This window comes from Stigmatopora nigra, chromosome 6 (genome assembly GCF_051989575.1).
Source record: "Stigmatopora nigra isolate UIUO_SnigA chromosome 6, RoL_Snig_1.1, whole genome shotgun sequence".
Classification (NCBI taxonomy): domain Eukaryota; kingdom Metazoa; phylum Chordata; class Actinopteri; order Syngnathiformes; family Syngnathidae; genus Stigmatopora; species Stigmatopora nigra.
In genome coordinates, this window is record NC_135513.1 from 11,375,693 (window position 1) to 11,386,923 (window position 11,231).

At 39.4% G+C, this 11,231-nt stretch overlaps 2 protein-coding genes across 6 annotated transcripts in view; one reads left to right on the top strand and one right to left on the bottom strand.

The window, feature by feature from the left end:
- Positions 1 to 519: 519 nt before the first annotated feature.
- Positions 520 to 7,328, bottom strand: LOC144197911 (synaptogyrin-1-like). Of its 2 annotated transcripts, none has more exons than XM_077718636.1 (4): positions 6,660 to 7,320; positions 3,389 to 3,626; positions 2,905 to 3,050; positions 520 to 1,980 (listed from the first exon to the last, which is right to left on the bottom strand). In XM_077718636.1, exons 1-4 carry the CDS (start codon positions 6,759 to 6,761, stop codon positions 1,762 to 1,764), a joined length of 705 nt encoding a protein of 234 aa, XP_077574762.1. In that variant the 5' UTR covers positions 6,762 to 7,320; the 3' UTR covers positions 520 to 1,761. The 2 variants fall into 2 exon arrangements, with proteins under 2 accessions (XP_077574762.1, XP_077574763.1); XM_077718637.1 differs by lacking the exon at positions 520 to 1,980 and adding an exon at positions 1,987 to 2,609 and having other exon boundaries at positions 6,660 to 7,328.
- Positions 7,329 to 7,410: 82 nt separating this feature from the next.
- Positions 7,411 to 11,231, top strand: part of ift27 (intraflagellar transport 27 homolog (Chlamydomonas)) — a 30,027-nt gene continuing 26,206 nt past the window's right edge. For 3 of the 4 annotated variants that reach the window (XR_013326616.1, XR_013326615.1, XR_013326617.1), the window contains exons 1-6: positions 7,411 to 7,590; positions 7,712 to 7,791; positions 9,272 to 9,331; positions 9,595 to 9,654; positions 9,732 to 9,849; positions 9,991 to 10,100. Coding sequence is in view for 1 of the 4 variants with exons in the window: in XM_077718640.1 (XP_077574766.1) it covers positions 7,557 to 7,590; positions 7,712 to 7,791; positions 9,272 to 9,331; positions 9,595 to 9,654; positions 9,732 to 9,849; positions 9,991 to 10,100; positions 10,402 to 10,506 (567 nt within the window). In the remaining 3 variants the exon portion in view is untranslated. Of the gene's footprint in view, positions 7,591 to 7,711; positions 7,792 to 9,271; positions 9,332 to 9,594; positions 9,655 to 9,731; positions 9,850 to 9,990; positions 10,101 to 10,401; positions 10,566 to 11,231 lie in introns of those variants that run through there. The other variant, XM_077718640.1, reaches the window with a different exon arrangement.

Here is an 11,231-nt window from a genome sequence, read left to right on the forward strand (position 1 = left end):
TAATTCGTCTCGATCGATAACCTTTGTGATTTATAAAAGTCAAATCACGAACTAATAAATTCCGCGTTTACGTGAAGGTTACCTCAGTCGTTGTTTTGACCTGTCACGCCACCACATGGCTACAGTGAGGATTGCATATGGTCTACTTCCTTGGGAGTTAACCATCCTCTCTCTACTGCACAAAATTCACATCTTGAACTGGTTGCCTGCACTTCGAAGGGCAAACACACCCAGAAATTATTTTAGAATGTTCAATAAACATAGGTTACCAAGCATGCATGATTTTGTCATATGGGAGGAATGATGTAAGGGGAATACCCAACAAAATGTCACAGGGAAAAAAGGCCTGACAGAGCCCGCATTTGACCTTTGACCACAGTATGTACTGTGAGGTGGATAGGCCATCCAGTCATTTAAATAATTCATTTAATACAGTAACACTACAGATCTTGTTAAAGCATTTCCAAATAATATGAAAAGCTATAAAACCTCCATCCATTAGAATAAATCCACCAAACATTAGCTTCTGTTATATCTTTATTCTCATTGGTTGAAACCATAAACATCCAAAACATACACGTAAACCTTTTCAAATACACACATATTTTTGATTTAACATATCTGACAGGCAACATTGCAGATGTCTACAGCTACACACTTGCACAGTATAAATAAAGTACATGTATGTACAGTTTGTGTATCATCTTTGAAGGTTTGGTCATAAATGTTTACTTTTATTATCCCCCAAACAAAACATTTCATCATCAAATAATTTGTCTCCTTTCAATGGTCTTTTTCTGGTTATCATAATTTTCTTAAATAAAGTTTAACATCTGTCTTTAATATACTAAAATGATTAATTACAGTATTTATGCTTAGTTTAAAGTGCAGCTCCATATTTAAATTGGTTATTGTTAGAAAGCTATGTATGTACTGTATGCATTGATGCATGTTATAAGAATATACAGTATGTGAGTATTTATCAAGTTACTTTGAGGTTTTACTTGTTTTGGTGGGCCCTAGTATTGTAGGTATTTTTATACTATATGATTTTTAAAAAAGTTAACCAACTTCACTCAGTGAAACAAAAGAAAATAATTATATATCAGCTTGTGTTTGTATTCCAAATTGGTTTGAAAGCAGATCATCTTGTCTAATGAGGCCTCAAGTCAATACCATGGCAATCCAAGATAATGACAATCTGGCCCACTTTCTGTTCAACTGCAAATTGGTGTCAGGTCAGATGAGGCCTCAAGTTAAGCTAATGGGAAGAAAAAGGCAACGTGAAACTGCAACTTGTTCAAATTTAGGAGTGATAAATGAAGCCTGATTGGGCATCAAGCTAATCCAACAGTAGTTTATGGCAAATGGAATCTGGAACCATTGTGCTAACAGAGTCAATTTAGTGTGGAAAAAGGCTCCAGTTCCATTTAGGGCCAACATCTTGTAATCTGAAATGTAAATCTTGACCAGTTTGTTATGACACTTCACTTTCTGGTTCAAGATCATATTTAACAGTTGCTGGATAATAACTCGATGCCCCATCTGACCTAAAATGGACAATATAGAGAAATATTATCCACATTCAACTCAATTCTCTACATTAATACATTGGTCCAGATTCAGTTTGCCTTCAAAAGACTTTGGATTGACCTAAGGCACTGTCAGAGCTAAAATGTATGAGGAAAAAACAATCTTTGAAAGCAGCAGTTTCTTGAGGCCCCATCAGAACTTACTCCTATTCATTCCACCATCTATCACTTAATAGTCCTGACGTTGATATCCAGTGGTACCATCGAAAACGCTGTCCCCCGCTTGTCCATTGCCTCCTCCGCCACTCTCCGGGTCATCGTTGCCAAAGGAAGTGTAGGGTCCACTTCCACCTGCCGCATCCTGACTGGGGTCAGTGTACTCCTGTGAGAAAAGGGCCGAATCGGACCCCAGCTTGTACCTCTGGTAGCCCAGGAAGCCCAGCCCCGCCTTGGGTAGGCCGAGTAGTGTTTTGGGTGCAAGCGAAGATGCAAAGCAGAAGTGAAGGAGATATGTTAAAAGAAGAGAGATAAGAAAACATTGATTAATGGGCTAGAAAAGCTGGAAAAGTTGATTAGTTGTTAGTCAGTGTCAGCAGGTCAGTTACTTCAGAGAAGTGCGAACATTGACTTTGGTCAAGCCATGCCACACAGATAGATATGACCTGGATTTGAACCCAGGACCCCAAAGCTGTGAGCCCGACACGCTAACCACATTTTGTGAACTCACACTCTAGAAAGAGAGCAATAGTTGGCCAGCAGCAACCTATATAGGCTTGCCCAAAAAATCTTGGGAAGCAAAACAAGGGAAAACTGTTTATTTCTATAACTCAGCAGTCTATTGTTTTCAGTCTGTGCATGTTTTCAGCACCGATCTTCAAAAAATATTTGGTGTATGTAGGAACAAATGATAGAAATGACTGGGGTGCCTGTTTAAGCTTTGGGAAATGTTAAAATCATCTAATAAAAATCTCAGTATTAGACAAGAGGTTGATGAGGCTGTGGTGGGAATAACTTTGTGTATTCCTCTTCAAAGGACACGTTCTTAAACTTCTCCATGGAGAACAGAGCCTGGGCACCCTGATGGAACAATATGCATATCATACACAGACATGAATGACATTGATGGGAAAACTGCATATTAGAAAATACATTGGGTGGCTTTATTAGGAATCCAGGAATTGTTTTTTCCTTAAATAAAAATAAATAATAATAATTTAATGGGTAGCAAATTCTAAGCGGTTTTATTTTTATTACGTCTGGTTCTTGATTTTACTTTGCACATACACTTGACATTTTTTGATGTCAAATTATTTAATCATTCTATTCAGCAGTCTATAATACTAAAAAGACAATTGAAGCCAGGGACACATACCCAAGTAAAGATGGAGAAGAAGGAGAAGGTAATGGCAGCTCGGGCTGCATCTCCGCGCTCCCTCAGAGGGTCGTCATCCTGGTTGGTTGCCTGCCACTGATTGGCCAGGAAGCAGAAACCCACGAACCACATGAACGACCAAAAGGCTGCAGGTGAGAAGAAATGTGGAGTCACACTTCTAAAAAAATACAGGACTAAAATTCAAGATGCTTTCTCATAACATATACGTATATAGGTATGTAGTTTTGGCCAGTTTTTCCTTATTTTTTCAACCTAATCATCAAAAAAATATGTGTGGCTACACAAGAAACTGCTCACAACACCCAAAAATTTAATCAATATCCAACACAAACAAGGTTAACATTTTCTTATGTTCCTTAAAAAACTCTTCCAGGTTCTCATATGGCTCTTAAGAGAAAAACATAATTGGCCTTAGTTGCCATGTTTGGAACAGGATTAGGCTTTTCAGTGCTTGTCCTTGTACCTGACACGCCAATGTCGGCCAGAACTGCCTTCTTGCGGTCTTTGACACTGCTAATCTGCGGGAAGTAGACATCCAGGGCCAGGAAGGCCAAGCAGCAAAGGAAGGCCATGGAGCCCATGAAGACGCCATAGTTGCAGGCATTCTGGTTCTGGTTGAAAATGCAGTACTCTTGCACCTCGTTGGGTTTGTTTATGTAGCCTTCATTGGTGATGCAGGCAAAGATGACAATGGAGAAGAGCTGTGGTGAGAGAAAAAGAAAAGGTGACTGAGTTGCATTAATACTGCGTAAAGATGTTTCCCAAACTGCACTCTTAAAATTTCAGATTAGAAGGGACTCCACTCTAAATAAAACCAGTTATTCTGCAGCCCTGCATTTTGATGTATGAGACAAAACTACAATTTTAGACATCTCTGCTAGTCTTTGTTTGTGTAATTTACCCAGCTGCTCCTCTAGTGTGTGTATGTGTGTGTGTGCATTGCAAATGAATGACACAGACACAAAAGGAAGCCAGAACATCATTAGTGTAATACAATAACATAAAAAACACCATACCACGTATGTGCTACTGTGTTAAAAGTAGGATTTAAATTCAGGTTCTAAACCAGATGTAGGATTTCAACATTTTGGGGGTCAAAGATTGTGTGAAAGGTATGCAGAGTGCATGACATGTGAAAGGTATGCAGAGTGCATGACATTTCCTCATCTCCATCTTTTCCCTTCCTCATCTCCTCTAGGACACGTACCAGCAACCTTTTTTCATGAAGACGAGGCAAGGAGCCGATTGGCTGAGGGAAAGTGGAGGCAGAGAGGCGACGCTATTTATAGAGCATTGCCTGCATCATCGCCGCCATCATCGTCTCCCTTGTTACTGGACAGACGCACACGCGTCAAGACACAATCACAAATGTTGTGAAGGTTTTGAAAGAGTCAAGAGGACAACTTGCTCTGGGCAGCCATCTTTCATCCAATTAAAAAGAAGCACTTGTCTGTGAGCCTCGTCTCCTTCCATTGAAACCCTAATATGTTGAAACCACCAACCTAATCTCAATTCTTAATGCAAATGCAAACAAATATACAAAATTTTAATGTAAAACCCCAACCCTCATTTGAAAATGTAACACCAGCTGGAAACTCTCCTTTGATACCTTGCCCATTGTTTTAAATCCTTATTTCAAACCCTAAGCAAGGCTTTAACAAACCCCCCTTTGAAACCCTTCTTAAATAGACCTCTCTTGTTTATAATCTTGACCCAAATATGACACTTACTTAAAATCCTAACTTTCAGTTCAATCTAAACATTTAACACAATAGATAAAAGAACGAAAAAAGGAAAACTCCCAACTTTCTGGAACTAAACTAAGCTGACACATTCCTGGTTTCCGTTAATCCGAGCATGTGATGTTTTGGTCACATTCGTCTTTTCCTTTCAACGTACTGTCTCAAGTACACACACATACACACACACACATGCACGCAAACACACAAAAAAAAATCACAAGACTCCCGTAGGGATGAAAGGCAGCTCTGTTGAGGACTGCATGTAGACCTCTTGTCTCGTGACAATCAGAGAGATGGATGCTCATTTCTATGATCTATAATACACAATTTTGGCTTGAAACCCTAATTGAAAGTACTGATATGAAATCTTTATCTATTTAAACCCTATCAATGCCTGAAGAAATGATTTCAAGAACTAGCAAACCAAGATTTGAACCCTAACCTTTGATAGAATCTCCAATATATAATTCAAAATTTGCACTCAAACCAAGGTTTATAGAACAATCCTGTTTTGAAACCTTGACCATCACTTTAAAATCACATTCTGAAACCAAAATGCTAACTTGCGACCCTAATCATTGTTTGAAACCTTATTTAAAAACCTTAAATTGGCTTCAAATGCTAACTAGAAATCCTAAAACTCATTTAATACCTTAAAGAAGGCGCAATGCATTGTAGATAATGAGCAAGGCAGCCAGCAAGTAACACCTACAACCCATTCTTACAGGTTACATGTTTCACAAAGGTCAGATGACTCAGTAAGCCACACAAGACACTATCACTGGGTTCAAACATGCAAATAGAACTGTGTTTAAAAATTCCGACATGCCTCCGCTAACAAATGCTTGCAAGCTGATGAGAGAATGTTGCTGAACCACACCACTCTTTGCTTTTGTGTTGCTACAGTCACCTGCATTCTCCAGCCAAACTACCAAACTAACTCTAGCCTTAATGCTAGTATAAATTTCACTACAAAATACATATACATTGGCACACCCAGCAGTGGAAGGAGGTCTGGGTAAGAATTTGTGTATTTGCACATATTGCGACCCCACAATCAGAAACAGGTTTAATATTAGCTGAGATGAAGAAAATGTGATGTTATTATTATCATAATTTTTTGATACTGTGTGAATTTTAAAAGCGTGTTACTAGTAGACTCCTTGAGATTAATTTTAATGTTGCTATGGTTACTATTATTGCTCTAGTCATATTCAAGGGGTATTTTGGCATACTTGGATGCCTGTCATCTAAAATTTCCATGCTATTTCTTCCTGTTCTTCCTTTACTCACAGAGTAATTTAATATAAATTACATGAATATATAGTATATCAATATGAAAAAGAGGAAAACTAAAAAGTTTGAGACTGTTCACCAATTTACTGCTTGTTTTGATGACCAATAAGCATGGCAAAAGAGGAAATAAGTTAACACAAGGCACATAACTCACAACACACAAATCCACACTACCATCATAATCCTCCACACTTCATTGAGCACTTACACGACTAAAGCATTACCTCAAAACACACTGAAAGTGGGTTAAAGAGAGATTCCTTTATACCTACCAAGAAACAGGCCTCCTGTCTTGAAAACAAAACACCATCGTCAAGGTTGTAAACAGCATTTTTTTCTCTCCAAAATGCTACATTAAATATAAATATAAATAAGATCCAGTACTCTAAGGCATGACATTTTCTTCTTTATAAATTGTTGGCAAGTCCAAAAATAAAAACGACTGAAATCGTGCAGGAAAATAAAAGTAGAGCAATTGTATCAATTAATAAATGTTTCATTTTTTACATAAATAGACACTTAGTTGCAGTCCTTAATCTATTCTAAGATAAGAAAACAACAATTATTATGTGTTTATTGTGGAATATCCCATGCAGTTTCCACCATATGTGTTTGTTTACTGCTGCCCTTCATTGTCACAGCAGGGATTGACTATATAATGGCCAATTATGAGCTATATGATTATGCGGAACTTACCCACGACACGATGCGCAATATAGTCTGAGGTTGCTGGAAGAAGGTGACCGGGTCGAAAGCTCCTCCGGCTTTCCCGGCTCCGTATGCTTGCATCCCTTCCATGGCACCCCCGCCTGGGTTGATCCTCTCCTCCCCGGACTTACTGCTGGATCAAGCCCCAGACTAATCCTTGGAACTCGGGTTGTTGTTGGTGTTGTTTTAGTTTTTAATCAGGATGATATTTAGTTAATTTAACCAAGAAAATATCTTACTTTGAACGAACGGTACTCGTGATGGAAATCAACCGCTCCAAGAAGTGCGTGAACGCGCAAGCCAGTGTCACGCCTCAGACGCGCAAATCGGCCACGCGCACGTACTCACATGAAGTCACGCGCTTGCTTGCACACCCATGTTACTCTCTATTTTGGCTTTTTAAACATACGGTTAAGTTTAATTACATTCACCACATGCAGCAAAATATAATGATGGAATAAAGTAAACCATTGCTATCTTTGCCACACTGGCGTGCGTTGATTTCTGAAGGGAGTTAGTGCCCTCTTGTGGACACTATAAAACGTAAAAAACATGTTTTCGCTACTTTAGAGCAAATTCTAACAATGATGATACATATAACTACAAAACGTTGCATTTATGCTCCATAGATATCAAGAATAAGGAAATATGTTGGTGCCCTGAAAAGTGACACTAGGTACAAAACAAACGAGCTGCACAGGAAATTTAACTGATGACGACACGATCACGTACTTACGTGAGATTCGATGTAGCCAATGAGAGGCTTCCTTCAGGGGTTGCTAGGAAACGTGCTGTGTTCAATTGTTGCTGTAGCGTTTTCAAGAAAAAATGATGAAAATGCATTATAAATAAGATCCATCCTCTCTTTATTCTCCAACTTTTGTCATGGTGAGGTTGAGGGCGAGATGTCTTGTGATCGGTACGTTACGTATAACTATTTTTGTACTTGGATGGCAAAGCAGAAACAAGCTAGCAGTTGTGCTAACGGTTTGGCTAGTATTATTATGTATTGTGATTATTTTGTTTGGGTACCCTTGCAGGAGATCCAGCAGTGGGTAAAAGTGCCCTTTCGCAGATGTTTCACAGTGATGGGACTCTCTTCCAAAAGAACTACAGCATGGTAAGAATGTGTCAGTTGATCACTGGAATTTAATAAAGTGAATGAAGTGCCTAATCTTATCAATTTAATTTGAATCTGAGTTACCAGCAATTTTTGTATTCGCCACTGAATTAGATTATCGTAGAAGTATTATGCTGTGGAGTGCAGGGGTGGCCAAATCCAGTCTCGAGGAACAGATTTGGCCACCCCTGTCTAAGAATCAATCATGCCACTGGAAAAGTACCTGCAAGACATGACTGCATACCACCTCAAACCTGTCAAGATTCCACCCCGTGACCCTCAGACCCTGAGACTTTTTAAGCCCCATGCGTATGTTCAACACTAATCTCATTACACTGCTCATCTCCCAATAACCTCCTTTCCCTGGTCACTCCCATAGTAAAATACATCAGTACATGTTATTGATGCCATTGGAACAGCCCTGAAATTATTAAGGATGACTATTGCATGCCATTTTTTTTTACAAATTACTCTTGTTTCAGCTGTGTTGAATCTGGTATGGCCCCTATGGGACAATTGGTAGAGCACGTCATCCAATCAGTCTAGGCTTATCAGTTCAAATCCTGACTCCCACTGTCTTTTGTCAATGTGTCCTTAGGCAAGCCTCACACAAAAGCCTACCATGTCATCAGCAATCTATTGGGTTATGAATCTTTGCTAAGTATAACCTCTAACCCTTATAGAAAAAAAAATATCTCTACCATCTGCTTTTGATATATCAAAAGTGACCACTGGGTTCATTTATCTCCTCCCTCGTCTTCCACAACATTCTTTGTGGAGGCCAGCGAGGCTCGGCAGCCATTCCGCTCACATCCTCGTCCTTGTTGAAAATGTCAGATGGGCCGTTACCTATATTCCCAGTGTATTTGGGGCTTCGTTGGCATTCTAGAAAGAGGCTTCTGTGCGTCATGGTAGCTCATTAGAGCAACACTGCAGTGTGTATGTGTGTGTGTATGTATGTGTGTGTAAATGTCTGTTTTGAACTGTATGATGGGGATTCCTGCAGTTCTTTTTCAAACAAAAGTAAAAAAATAATGATGGACTCTTCAAAGGTCTTTTAATGTCAGGTTCTGGTTCAGAGCCACAGATGCTACAATCACTTATTTCACAATGAACCAATAATCAAAATATTGGACACCTATGTATTTTGCTAATGGAGTCATTGGTTAGTTATTTTAATTAGAAATTATCCAACTTTTTATTTCAGCCTTTAAAGCCAACATCAATATATTTTTTTGTATTTACCGATCTGTTCAGAACTCAACCTATTGGATATATCAATTATTTTTTGTGCATTTTCTAGATATCCAATTTGATATTATTTGGGCTATTTTTGTATATGCTGGTTGGAACACCTCATGCTGAAAACTCGTTTCTGTGTGTGTGTGTGTGTCACTGTGGAAGAACACACATTGTCTAGCCACACAGAGAAAATGTTTACTCGACTTTTTAATTATCACGGCGGTTGTTTGTTTGACAGACAACAGGAGTGGAGCTGCTCATCAAAAGTGTCAATATCCCCGACAGCAGCGACAGTGTGGTGAGTTAGGTTTTTTTGTGTCTCTCTGGTAAACACCTGCTGCTAGGAAGCTGGGTAGTCCAGCTCAACTACTCAGATTACAATGAGAAGTCTATTACAATCCATAATAATACAAATCTGGTTAAATGAATCCCCCATTCTGCCCCACTCACCTCCACAAAGCCCAATTCAGCATTTTATGTTTGTTTCGGTTAATAGAAAGGTCTACAAATATTCTCAAAATGCCCTAATTAGAACCCAAATGTAATCCATATGATTCACAGGAGCTTTACATCATTGACTCTGCTGGCAAGGATTGCTTGGTGGATGCCATTGAGAAAATGGTGAGACACCTACACAAATTACTGGCTTTTTTCAGTGTTATTTGGTGTTTTTTAATTTCGCTACTGCATTTTTTCAGTGGGGCGAGCTGTCTCTGGTGTGCCTGGTCTTTGACCTGACCAGTGAGCGTTCCTTTACCAACTGCAGTCGCTGGATGGAACGAGTCCGGGCCCACTGCGCAGATCTCCAAGTCCTCGGTACTGTTGGCTGAACTTACCAATGCCTTAACTTATTGACACTTAGAGCAAGATACAACAGCTTTGTTCATAAAATATAGTACAGATAATGAAGCTATCCTTCAGTATTTTTGAATAATGTTGCCTGTGTATTTTTTTCAGGGGTTTTAGTTGGCAATAAGTGTGACCTGTCAGCCAGGAGGGAGGTGCAAACAAGTACTGCGCAGAAGTGGGCCCAGGCTGAGGGGCTGGAGTACCATGAAACCTCTACTGTGAGTGCACATTACCTCTACCTCTCTACCTCCCCTAATTTCATTTCATAATCGTCGCTGACGTAAGCAATATAAGTCAAAAGTCTTCTCTACCTTTGCCTATGGGGGGAAGAAATGCCCAAATTACACAGCATTTATTTGACGATACAATTTAATGCGTAGTAGTGATGTCGACTAGTCAGTTGAACCATTTTACCACGGTATCACCTTCATAGTTTCATTACATAGGTCTTAAAATTGTAAACAAACCAAAACAAAACATCAACCAACCACATTTTTGTTTGTTTGTTTTGTGTCACAGAAAGAGATGGAGAACTGTGAGGCCCCACTCCTAGGCTTAGCTCGTGCTTTTCACTCTCTCTACCAGGAACGCAGAGAAACCATACAGAACTTGCGTCCGGGCTGAACGTAAAACAAACAAACAAACAAAAACGGTCCACAATAAATGTATGTAAATATCAACTATGTTGATATATTGGCTGAGTAATTGTTGCATACAGTGCTTTAACTCTATATGGTGGTTTACTAACTGACATCTTCCTGATGCTTGTTGAATATTAGATTTTTTTTCACTTATGTATGATTCCACAAATATATTAAACGTGATTCCTTTCAAATATAACAAACATGAGTAATCACATGCAGCCTAATAGAGGACATCTTGAGTCCACGATATCAGGAGACTTTAAATCTTTTTTTTCTTTTTTTTTTGGATTGGCAGTTGAATTTTTTTGATTGACGCACAGATTGAAAAAGGAATACAACTGTTGGTGCTCCACACTGGTAATGATATAAACAGCAAGCCTCCACTTCAGTAGTGGGCAGTATGGAGCTGTTTTAGTCATCCTATCTAGGCTGCAGGGCCCTTCATCCACCCTTCCCAATCCAAACCTCCACCCTCCCCCACTGCTCTGATCACAGCAACACTGCAGAGAGACATGCGGCCGCTGTGATCATAGCATCGTGGGAGAGCAAACGGGCCGAAGGCACGACAAGAGGCGCACAATGCAGCAGGCCGCTGAGAAGACAACCACTCGGAGATTTATTACATAGCTAAAGGCACTTGCCATTTGAAAAAGGCAATAGATGGAGATTATCTTGAATGTGCCAGTTGTAACTAATCATTTTTCG